General features: G+C 35.7%; 1 protein-coding gene across 50 annotated transcripts in view; it reads left to right on the top strand.

Annotated features, from left to right (window-relative positions):
• The window catches only part of bent (projectin protein bent), a 206019-nt gene that overhangs the window by 117900 nt on the left and 75032 nt on the right, over window positions 1-13087 (top strand). For 43 of the 50 annotated variants that reach the window (XM_067132017.1, XM_067132002.1, XM_067132011.1 and 40 more), the window contains 9 exons: window positions 281-405; window positions 882-1102; window positions 1533-1665; window positions 1991-2226; window positions 2531-2642; window positions 4526-4555; window positions 8617-8784; window positions 9359-9483; window positions 11565-11594. In XM_067132017.1, coding sequence (XP_066988118.1) covers window positions 281-405; window positions 882-1102; window positions 1533-1665; window positions 1991-2226; window positions 2531-2642; window positions 4526-4555; window positions 8617-8784; window positions 9359-9483; window positions 11565-11594 — 1180 coding nt within the window. The remainder of the gene's footprint in view (window positions 1-280; window positions 406-881; window positions 1103-1532; window positions 1666-1990; window positions 2227-2530; window positions 2643-4525; window positions 4556-8616; window positions 8785-9358; window positions 9484-11564; window positions 11595-13087) is intronic. The other 7 variants (XM_067132266.1, XM_067132246.1, XM_067132136.1 and 4 more) reach the window with 2 other exon arrangements.

Genomic DNA, 13087 nt, shown 5'->3' with positions numbered 1-13087 from the left:
ACATATAAATTTTGATTACATTGAAAATATTAGGAGAAAACATGTCAATTATTATGAAGAACCTTGACAAACTATTCAAGAAATATTTTGTTATCGACGTCCTCTAGCAACGATCATTCAGAAACAAGTTCATTTCCTCTTTATTTTACTCTCATTTTATTCGTATTATCAAGCGTTTCTCGTCGATCTTTGCCTTTCCGATCAAACAGAATGTTATTTTAGAAATGTAGTGCCTAAACTGTCACGAAAGAGCGACGACCAACGTCCCTTTTCCCCACAGTGTCAAAATCATGAAGGACGGCAGGAAGAGGCAGCTTGTCTTCAAGAGCATCGCCATGTCTGATGAGGGCAAATACACTTGCAAGACCAACGCAGATGAGACCACTTGCGAGCTCTTTGTGCAGTGTGAGTTTTGTGGTTTCTTGAGAGAGAGAGAGAGAGAGAGAGAGAGAGAGAGAGAGAGAGACTGTTATTTCACTGCTTTCGTGTTCCCTCAAAATGGTATAACACTGTTATTGTTTTCTGAGAGTTTTTGAAGTGAAGTTATGCCTTTATGGATGCCATTACACTGTTATGAGACTCCAGCCAATCGTATGATACAGGAATATGTAGTATTTTTCAAAAAGAGAGAGTTTGATACCATATTGTTAGGGGCATGATGTGAGAATATGAATTTACAATTTATTATTGGAGAAAGCGAGAGAGTTTGGAATCATATTGCTGTGCGACTCCTACCAAGTAGCATAACATAGTGTTCCCGTTTCCTTGTATGGTGAATAAGAAATAAACATATATTAAATTTGGATTATCTTCTCAAGGAGCACCCTTTGATAGACCTCATTCTCGTACTAACCTTAACCGCTCACTCACTCCTCCTCCAGACGAGAACAAGTTCAAGAAGAAGCTGCAGGACACCAACACCTACGAGCGCCAGCCTGCCACTTTCGAGGTGGAGTTGGTCGACCCCAACGCCACCGTCCAGTGGTTCCTGAAGGGCGAGGAAATCAAGGACGGCGGCAACTACGAGATCAAAAAGGACCGCGGCATCCACCGTCTCATCATCAAGGAAGCCTTCATGGCCGAGCACGAGGGTGACATCAAGGTGGGTCTGAGTTTTTTCTTTTTTATCAGTCGGTGGGATAATACAGAGAAAGTGGACAATTATGGTTTGTTGTTATTTTCACTGGATGGGTATTGCTGTGTTATCTTCCGTTAAATTATGTATTATAGCATGATAAAGGGCTGTGACCAGTCAGTTTCATACACACACACACACACACATATATATATATATATATATATATATATATATATATATATATATATATATATATATATATATATATATATATATATATATATATATATACACACACGCGCGCGCGCGCGCGCACACACAATTTGCTAAATACATGGTGACTGCGTTCCACCAGTTATCTAAGCCTGCATTCAACGACAGACTCCATGACACGCGAAACGCAGTTAAAAACAAATATAATTCCACTGAGCTTAACTGACCCTTCATACTCCAGGTGGTGTGCGGTTCTCTTGAGTCCACTTGCCAGCACAGCGTAGGCGAGGGCGAGAAGCCACCAAGCATCAAGCCAGAGGAACCTTATGAAGGACCAGTCACCAAGCCCTTCACCTTCGATGTGCCCTACACCAGTAAGTGGTAGCGATAACCCTTTAGTGAAACCAGAGATAGAAAGAGTAAAAGAACCATTGTATAGATAACGTAAATGCTTTCTTGTTAAACCGATTCTGTATAGCAAACCTGTTGGTTTCTAATGAACACCATATTCTTTGGAAGCTTGAGTTTTAAGGCAATGACCCCTGTGGGTTTGTTCCATATGAGTAGGGTTCATCTTCTGAATAATAATAATAATGCATGACTTCCATATAGAGTAGAGCATTGTTCTGGCACAACAGACCTTGCGTCATAGCCGAGTGATCAGAAACTCCAGTCCTTATACTTACGATCCTCTTCCAGTCACTGGTCCCAGGCTCTCAAAGGTGGAGGCCAAGCTCATGAAGGACGGCAAGGCCATTCCCGTCAAGGAAATCGAGATCAACGTCGGCGAGAAGAAGGTTTCCTACACCATCAAGAAGCCCAGCAGAGACCAGAGCGGCAAGTACGTCGTCAAGATGACCAACAAAGCTGGTGAGAGCACTAAGGAGATCAAGCTGAACATGCAAGACAAACCTTCTCCACCAACAGAGATTGAGGTGAGGACGAGTTAGCAGTGGTTACTGGGTATCGCTTATAGTAGTTGTGTGAGTCACACTAAGCGGTACCCTTCGACGGGTAAACGTATGTGGTAACAATGAATGTTCTTTGCAGCATTCCTTCGGGTCCAGTTGTATTGCTTTTGCCTTTTGCCATTCATTCGTTTTCTTTATCTCTTCATTTTTGGCTCATTCCGTTTTCTGTTTTCATTATTGAACAAATCCTCCAGTTGATCCATATGAGAGTCACAAGATATTCAGAAAGTTTTTGTTTCCTTATCTTCACGTTTTCTTCCTCCTCCAGGTCTCTGACGTCTTTTCCACATCCTGCGTGCTGACCTTCAAGCCTCCTAAGGATGATGGTGGTATGGCGTTGTCTTACTACACCATCGAGAGGCAGGACTTCTCCGTCAAGGGTAAGGTTGCAGACAAGATGTTCCTTCTGATCTGATCTCTGTACTTTCCCATTTTCTGTAACTATCGACTCTGTTTCCGGCGTGGATCTTTGTACTGTACAGTTCACCATCGATAAGAGCGAGAAGAGAATGAGGCCAGAGATGTTCATGCTGAGTCCCCAGAACCCTTCATGAACAGTAAAGACAAAACTGTTCACCCAAATGAATGTCTCGTTTAGATTTGTTGGTCAGTCCTTTTCTGCTCCTATTCTGTTGACTCAGTCAATTTCCGTCCAATTTTGAAGATAATCAAATCGAATTCCCTTCTTCATTATCTTAATGCATGCCATTTCACATTCGGATTAAACGTCCAAATTTGTGAAAATAAATAGAAAAGAATCTTCTGACATCCTTCAGTGAGAAAAAAAGAAAGGCTTTCAGATGTACGTATGAGTTATATTTCACTTTGAATCTCACAACTTCACACTGAGACTGTGATAGAGTACTTTATCTACTCTTCATTCATTTACTTTTTCTGAGCTTGCTCTGTATTCAGTATTAAAATGTTTCATATTTTAAGCTTTACCTCATTTTTGTAACTTATGAGGGCTTTAAAAAATTCTAGATTTAAGATAGATTTTTTTATCCTCCAGTTGGATGTACATTTTGTATGGGCATATGAGCATATGCAGTTTATATATATATATGTATATATATATATATATATATATATATATATATATATATATATATATATATATATATATATATATATATATATATAATAAATAAAAAGAGCATACACATATGTCTTAGCTTAAACAAAAATTTATCAGCCTCTGCAAAACGAGGATAGTGATTTAGTGAAATTGTGTCAAGAGAAAAGCTGTTGGGCATATTCCCTGGAAGGTGGACTGCAGTGAGGTTCAAATGAATGTCTTAAAATGAATGTCCTATAGTGAATGTTCTAATTTCCCAAGACTGATAAATGTGTGTTCCATTTTCAACTGAATCCTTTCTTTTTTGTGTGTTATCTAGTTTTTAAGAACCCTTCTTTAAGCTCATGAATGCTGTCTGTCTTTTGGATTTGGAGAGAGAGAGAGAGAGAGAGAGAGAGAGAGAGAGAGAGAGAGAGAGAGAGAGAGAGAGTAGTGTTATGGATTCTTTGAACAACTTTGTCTGCAGGATCTGTTTTCATCAGATAAAGCAAATTATCATGCATGTCCAGACCTGTCCAAAAATATGACCTTCAGAAAAATAATAGCTGTAGTTCATGTCTCACTGGGATTACTTTGTGTCAAGGCAATTTTGATTTTTTCACGAACTATCACGTTAAATAAAAAAAAACTGTCAGAAGAGGCTTTTTACAATGTCTCAATGAGAGCGATTGGGGACTTTAAGACATATGTTTATTAATGTTTCGTCTTATTGATAGTTACTTGACTTTGTGCAATTATGCAAGTAATTATTTTGTCAGAATGTTGAAGGTATTCTATATGTAACTGCCTTCAAACTAGGGACATATATATGGTGGATAACACGATCAAATTTTTGTAGCCACACCTAAATAAATTTGATACCTATTACATTCAGGATTCATACGACAGGTAGAGAAATCGTCTACACAAATAAAAGTTTGCCACAAAGAACTCCAAGTCTGAGACTGGTTTTAACTTTAAGAATTGCATTTTAATCTCTTATTTACGTGAGACTGTTATAATCGAATTTTTCTGTTCATCATGGTTTCTTCATGAATCCCTCCCTCCCTCCCTCCAGTTAAAAATTTCCCCCCAAAACGTCAGTGATAAAGTCCCTCCCACACCCCTCACCCATTTCTTCATTTCTGGCAGATCAATTGCGTAACCCGTATTTATCGTGTTTTGTTTTGGTTTTCTTCTTCACAGCTTCGCATCCGAGAATCTGGGAACGGACAGGTAGAGAGTGAAACTAACCCCCTCCCCCCAAAAAAAAGAGAACCGGTTTATTGAGAAATAATCATAACTGCTCTTGCCTGATATGCTACAACAACCAATCTTTTTAAATAAATTTAATTAGATTACGATAATTATATTCGATAATTTTATATGTGAACGGAATGGACTCTCAGAACGCGAAGGACGCATCTGCATAGATTTGTTATTATTATTATTATTATTATTATTATTATTATTATTATTATTATTATTATTATTATTATTATTATTAAGTGCTGGAATGCAAGGGCCTGGGTGCCTGTGCCTGTCACCCTTTTCAAGCAATTGAATTTCAGCTCTGATGTCAGTCTGTATGAAGCGCGCCTTCGAGTTCAGTCCAATTATCTTATACACATTTCAGATGAAATGAGTCTAAACTGATCTCTCAACTGACACTGAAAAAAAATATATTTTTATTAAATATGAAACATTTTCCCTAAATAATATTTTCTGAACATTTATTGACATATATGTAAATCAAGCCACCGAATGAAAGTAAATCAGAAGCGCTCACTCCCAAGTCAGTGCTAAATGAGAAACATGACTGAAACGCCACGCGCGGTGAATCCAAAAACCCTGTGTTTAAGTAACTCAGTCCGCCGCGTCTTATATCGTCTCTCAATAAGGCTTTATTTTAAATTACAGTGGTTCGAAGCAATGATATATGTGCGTTCTTTAACGCTTTTAATTTAATGTTAGTTCGTTTAGTAGTGTCTGTTGTCTCTTGCATCTCATAGCCAAAAAAAAAAAAAAAAAAAAATTATGAGAAATAGATGTAAAAATTATCTGGTGCAGATTAGAATGTATCCTTGTGTTTGATTAATGGCACCTCATAATTTTTGCTTTGGTAGACAGCTTCTCGTAGAGACTCATAGACACACCATTGGAGAAAAAAGTGCGTAATATAAAAAGTATTGCAGAAGCCTTTAGTTGCAATGACGCCTAGTAGCGGTTGCCTTTTTAATTGGAATGACAGTACATTGCGCTGAAAGTGCTTGCGTTGGCCGCAGTCAGTGGGATTATTTTCAGTGCTATAAAAAAATACTATTGTTGTTACGTAATAAATAATCTTTTTGAGAAACATTCCTCCTTCCCAAACAAGCACCTTCAACTCAAGTATTGTCTCTCGATGTAAATCCATTAAAACGATGTTGATGAAGAATGCACTAGGTTCAGGAAGGCCTTGCATGAAGCATCAATTTAAAAATAAATATATACATATTATTTTATACGACTTATTAAGATGACACATTTGCTTTTAAAAGCAAACTATGTAAATCCTTCTAAACAATGTCTTGTTGCACCGTAGCTGTATATTCCTTTTTCTACCGAGGATTATAGGAAATTTGAAATCAGGCCTAAATATGTCCAGAGGACCTCTAGCTATAATTTCCACAACTCTTTAATAATACTTACTATTTGTTTTTTGCTTGAAAGGAAGAGAATCTATTTCACAGATCTATAGTTATAAGATTTGTAATAAGCTTCATAAGTTGTATTTGATCAACTTTCAAGAATAATCATATCAGCTTTCAAAGCTGTTTTGGACAAAGACTACACTTTGATGTGGGTAATCATTTCATAATTCAAAGTTATTTCTTTCTTGAAATTCTCTTATGATTATGATAATTTCCTGCTCAACTTAATTTCTTATAAGTTTGTCTTTGAAATTTAAATTTAATTTCACATTTTCTTTAAGGCATTTTGGTTTGTGGAAATTTTTTTTGTAAATAGATCAGGAATTCACTCCTTGATAACTTGAAGACATCAACTATAAACTTAAAATTAAACATGAGTTAATTTAATTTAAAAAAAAATAAAAGATGGGCTTATTGATACAATTGACCATTTCCATAAAATCCTGTGGTAAGGATCGATGTGTTTGTCTTCTATCTCTCTCATTTTATTTACTTCTGCTTCTCCTCCCTCGCGGGAGAAGATGTTGAATGTTAATCCAGCATTATGGAACTCTTCGTCCACGAGGGCTCTTCGTAGACCTGTCGCTTTCTATTTGATTTTTATTTTTTTTCAGATTTTGTAACACTTTTGAATGAATATAATGCATAGCAATACAATTCCAGTAACACCTACTCACAGATGCATCTTCAAAACACTTACGCATCATGCAGATAACAGCTGCAATTTGATTTGCGTATACACATATATACGGAGTATATATGTGTCATACTCATATTTAGCTTCCTGGTAATACAAGCGCAATTTCAAAGCTGGGTCTGAAGTCACAGTCACAGATTGTTTAACGATTATGATTTAAAGAAGTAAAGTAAACAAATGATAATAGATTACTGTTTATAATAAATAAATGTGAGATTTCTTCAGGCCCAGCCAATGGTAATACTTGCCTGCTAACGCCAAAACATTCTAGAGTAGCAAACAGTGATTTGAACGTTTCCGATCACTAGATATTATTTTTCTAGAAAGAGCGGAAAAACGTTGACTTGAATTAGTTTTACATTAATACGTTTGAAACCATATTTCTTTTTGTTAATAAGGTGTTAAAATTATACCAGTTTCCTTTCAAACAGAGAATATACTTTTCGTCTGTTTAAATTTACCACTAACTAGAACACTATCAAAGTAATGATTGAAGTTATGTGCAACAGTTTTAGTGATTAAATAAATCATTAATATATTGTTCTCAATCTATTCTCTTATAGGTGTATACAGTTTTCTCGTTCTTCGTTTACATCTTTTTTGTTACTTTCTGCTATTTTGTTCATTTCTTGTGAACAACCAAAGAGTTGCACATATTTTGTCTGTAGAAAATTTTGCTGTGTTGAGAAAATCGTTTTATATACAAACTTACATTGTACAATAAAAGTCATTGAATCAAAAACAGAAATACTTAAATAAGAGCATCTCTCGCCTTCAAGTCACCACCTCCGTTGAAGCTACGAAATTAGATATTACAATTTAATTTCTTGCCTTTCTCTTTTGACCTTGCCATGATCATCCCACCTCCAAGAAATTAAATGATTATAATATCTAATGTTCAGTCTGCGCTGGGAACCGCTTCAGTAGACGCTTGTCATTTCTGTCGCCCAGACTTTTTTTTTTTTTTTATCTGGGAACTCGGGACACGAGCATGATTTATTCTGATTATTTGAGTTATCTTGTCTACTCTATCTTTCCGACACTTTTTAGCTTTTCACACAAGTTGTAGCTAGCTGCTCGCACGAGCAAGAGACTGCGCTGGTATAAGGCCGGCTTTGTCTGACAACAACACAGAGCAGAGATCTTGCTCGAGAACAGACGAACGTTCACAAAAGGCTTGATGCAAGGAAACGAAGTCATTTCCTTTTCTGTTTTGTCACTTTGAAACACGTCAACATTATTAAGAAAAAATTCAGACCTTAAAGTAAATGAAATAGTCACAAATAACAACACGAGAGTAGAAGCAAAGGCGCATAGGCAGAGGCAAATAACAAAGTTAACAAAGTGTAGGCCTACTCTAGAAACGGCAAGTATGACATAGATTAGCGCGAATATGTATTATTTTATATTTGAAGTTCTACACGAGTCAGATTTCATAGCTAGTTCATGTTCTTCATACTCTTATAGAAGACTGTTCAGAATAATCCGTTTTAGTAGATTCAAGAGAAAAAGAAAGAACATTTTGTTATTACGAATTTGTTATAGTTAGTGCCCTACACTGCATGGAAGTACATGAACATAAACGAAGCAAAACATTGTTATTTCACTGTTTATATAAATCCTAATAAAAATATAAAACATGCATACTTACATGTTGTTAATTACAATCTTAAAAGTACACCTATACAAAAAAAAATATATATACTGTATGTATATATATATGTAGTCTATACCTTCAGATAAGAAGTATATCTTACACATTAGCAAAGACCCAGTCACGACACACCTCCAATTTGATTTTAAAAAACTCGATTATGAAGCAGCTGATTTCGATACAGCCACCGAGCTGTTCGCTTAACTATAAAAACACACTCATCCCCATTCTCCTCCTTCCGCGCCTTCTGCAGGAGGCTGGGCGCAGGTGGCTGAGATCCCTGCAGACGAGCCCACCACCATCAAGATGGAAGACCTGGAGAACAAAAAGCAGTACAAGTTCCGAGTCTCTGCCACCAACAAGATCGGTACTTCCGAGCCTGCTGTGTATCCCAAGGTTATCTTAGCCAAGGACCCATGGGGTAAGTATCAGTTCTCTTATGTATGACATCTCTTATTTACTCATTTTTCGCCACTTTTCATTTGTTATATGTAATCTTTTATCCTTCAAATTTGCTACGTATGCTATCTCTTATTTGCCCATTTGTTCACCACTTTTCATTTATTATATACCATCTTTTTTGAGCTTTTAAATTTCACTCTTCAGGTTCTATAAGCTCTCTTGTGTGTGCTATCTCTTATTTACTCATTTATTTGCCACTTTTTATTTATATGCCATCCTTTTTCTAGCCTTCAAATTCCACTCTTCATGTTCACTATCTGCCCTTTCAGTTTTCGTGTCTTTCTTCAGGCATATGATTCCAATCATTCCCTTCGATCTGTAACTTACTTAGTGGTCTCTTAAACCACGTTTTATCAATAGTATTGATCATTTATTTCCTTGTTTCACTAGTTGTTTATTGCCATTACTAAGAGTCCTTATTCGGAGAGATATTAAACCTTTGAGTTCGCTCAAGTCGAGGAAAAAATCTATTACAATGAGTGCTATGGCTGATACGTTATTCGGTTAAAATAATCTGTCTTACCCTCCTGCAGACGAACCTGGAAAGATCCTGACGGTGGAGATCAACGATTGGGGTCCTAACCATGCTGACCTGCGTTGGTCTCGGCCAGAGACCGACGGCGGTGCTCCTATCACTGGCTACATCATCGAGTTCAGGGTAGGTCTCGATCGGTCTCAACTCTTGTCTTCCTCACGCACTTCTTATCTGTTTCTTCGTCTCACTTCAGTTGTTATTTCGAGAGTCTTAGACTAGAGCATTGCTAGTAGGCACAATTTATCAGCGCTGTGTTACATGTGTAACAGTTCCTGTGATAAAAGAAGTTGCTTTAGATTTGACTTAGTTTTTGTAGTGCCATGTAGCTACAGGCTTGATACCAGGCGTCCTGCTTTTGCAGTTCTGACTTTCGAAAGATTTGAAGCCGAATTTCTTCTTGCGGACAATAGGTCCAAAGTTAAATGAAGTTGCTTTCAAACATATCTTGGAAGGGACGACAAGATTTTCTTATTTTTTAATATCTTCGTTTCGACTCATCTTTTTTGTTGCCTTATGCAAAGGGGTCGTATAAGATTTTGCGAGATGATTTTTGCGATCTCAGGATTATAATCTACAGCTTTTACTTTGACGTTAACCGATGCACTATAGACCAAATCTAGATCTTTCCAAAAATTGCTGTAAAATGTACATTTCGTTTTTTTGTCCCGCACGTGTGATTTATATCATCTGGCTTCCAAATTATTTGAAACGATCATATAATTAATTAGTAGCTTAAGTTAAACATCTGATTTTGCAGCTTCATTATAGCTTTTGTTCAGCAATTAATAAATATTTTAGCTATAATGATGCCATGTTATTAATTTATGATTGATATGGATATTGCTTAGGGCAATCTTTTTGTATGTATTTTACTTTCATTTTTTATACTCACATCTCCTTTTTTGGTTCTCCTTTTTGGAGTTTTGTTTTATAATCTTGTACATCGTTTGTGCGTGTCCATGAGTAGATTAGCGAGTGTTTGATAATTCATACACTTGTGTTTTGCTAATCTTTTATCTGCTTGTCAGCATGACGTCAGTTTTTTCTCAGTATCTGACAATCAGCAGTGTCTTTATTACCTTTATCTTTAACTTCTTTTATTTTCCCCTCGTTCTCTTCTTCTTATCTTTAAAATTCACGTATACTTTGTTTTTGTTTTTTCAGTAATGTCAAAATGGTAATACATTTCAGCCAGTGTCTTTTCAAAAACGTGTTTCATCTGAACTTGTTCTGTGTAAATACGACAAAGTGAACATGATGACTAGATCTTAGTAAAGATAACAGTTATTATTGTTATTATATTGTAATAACGCTTACAATTACAACGTAAGTGTTCTTTGGCCTATTCAATTTTCTTTTTTTTATTTGATGGTGCACTAATTCTCCCATATATATATATATATATATATATATATATATATATATATATATATATATATATATATATATATATATATATATATATATATATATATATATATATATAGTCCGTGTTGCCATACATTTATGATGTTTACTCCTTGTTCAATAACTTGTTCAGGTCAAGACGCTAATGTCGTTTTCCGATGAATGTCCTCACTCTGGTCAGCCTTATGTGCAGTTTTCTGGTCCACTGCTTTATTTTTCTTATGTTTTCACCCTATTTTATTTTATATCATCTCGTTTGATTTTATTTTATCGTTTCCCTGTCTTGCAGTGTTGTTTTTATTTCACATTTTACCGACTTGCATATTTTTTGTGTTTTCCCTTTTCTTCTACCTAGCATTTTACTTCGTCTCTTTTGCTACCTTTTTCTGATTTTATTTTGTATTTTCCTTTTATCGCACCGTCCGTGAACCTGCTCTTTTTGTGTTTTTATGGCGTTCTTCCCTTTTTTTTCATTTTCATTCTCCTGACCAGGTTGAGAAGCAATGCATTATGAATGTTCAAAATGCATTTCGAACCAACATATAGACATCCAACTTTTACACTGTGTAAATCTCGTGAGTTTATATGTAAATATGATATCGTGTATATAATTATGAGTCCAACATTAATGGGACAGATATATACACGGTTCCAGACAAAATCAAAGGGTTATCATCATTAAAAACTCCAACAAATAGGATAAAAAAATAACTATGTAAGTTGTAGATGTCCATATGCTCGTTCCTCCATTAGATGTACCCACATGACCTAATTAACATTTTGTGATCGCTCTGCAGACCCGAGCCATGCCTGACGGAGGAGAGGTGGTAAGAGCACTGTCCAAAGAATGGGTTTGGTACTGGTTTGATGTGGCTCTCGTGCCACTTCAAACTCAGCCTTAGAATACGTCAGCAAAAGGTTCCTTTTCGCCAGCCAAGGTCAGAACTTAGAGTTCTGGACGCCGGTTTCTATACGTTGAATCTTGGGGGAACTAAAGTGTTTTAGATTCTGGCTAATTGGGGACAGTCAAAAGTATAAAATTCTTGCATCCTTGCTTTGCAGAATATCATCCAGTTACGGGCTGCTATATAAGTAAGAGCCCGTGCTGACATAAAACCAGCTCACTTAAAAACAACATATCATGTAGAATCACTTGTGATCTATCGGAAAATGAACCTCGTTGCAATATTCATAAGGTCTGAATTTGTTGGTGGTACCTGAACTGAGCTGATTATGGTAAAATATGGAAAGAATTCTCCTAGCTGCACTTAGCCAAGCAAGATATGTCTCTCTCCAGTCCTGCACCAGAAAACAAATACATTAGTGACCCCACTACATATATTTATTTTCTCGTTGCAGACATGCCCCATAAATACTTCGTAGAAACCAGTAAATCTTAACACAAGTTTCGATTCATTCAAGTAAAATAAACAGTATCCTAGTCCACGTAAACAAACGGCTTTTTGGCTCTCATTCAGACTAACAACGTAGCTTTGTAACACACATAGCCTTTCATAAGATTATTAAAAAATATATCTTCTGATATAAATAAAAGATTGAAGTATCCGCATAAATATCAAAGAGTAGATATATTGTACACTTAAGAATCTGCCACACAGATGCACAGAAGCATTCTGGTTAAGTTTTCGTCTTAAAACTCCAAGTGTTAAAAAAGTTAAATATGGCCTCTGTTGTCAGAGGCATCGCTCTGTTTTGATTCTACCTAATCCGATAAGTCGCCTTCTTTGTATGAATCTTTTAACCAAGCAGAATTTCCGATTAAGTCATGAAGTTCAAGAAATTTTAAAAGTATCATTTTTGCCTCTACTGAAGTAAGCTTCAAGTATTTGGAGTTGTTCTTGTATTTCTGCCATTCATACAAGACATTTCTTCAAGTATGTGTATGATGCGAGTAATTGATTTTAATCCAGTGCTTCTGAATTATTTTCTGATAATTATAGTTGATATGTATCTAAGTTAACATCTTAGAAAGCATCATTTTATATATAAACAACATATTCGTAAACATTTTAAATACAAACATTGAAGAACAAAGTCTTGAAAATGATGCCAAAACATTTTCAGATGATTCCAAGGTAATGTTTAATTTAATGTTTACTTTTCACCTAGAAAACTATTTGTCCATATTACTTCAGATTACCCACGGCAAAAATGACGGAAATTTTGCTTCTCGACAAATTCACTTTCTTTGTTTAAATAAATCAGCTGTAATGCAGTTATTAACAGATTTTTTTATACAGTAAGTATCGATATCCAATTTTCCAAAAGATTAAATAATTTTATATACATATTTTGTGTA

Source organism: Macrobrachium rosenbergii, chromosome 3 (genome assembly GCF_040412425.1).
Source record: "Macrobrachium rosenbergii isolate ZJJX-2024 chromosome 3, ASM4041242v1, whole genome shotgun sequence".
In the NCBI taxonomy this organism is placed as follows: domain Eukaryota; kingdom Metazoa; phylum Arthropoda; class Malacostraca; order Decapoda; family Palaemonidae; genus Macrobrachium; species Macrobrachium rosenbergii.
The sequence above is the reverse complement of the archived record's forward strand: the minus strand, read 5'-3'. Positions and strand labels throughout refer to the sequence as shown.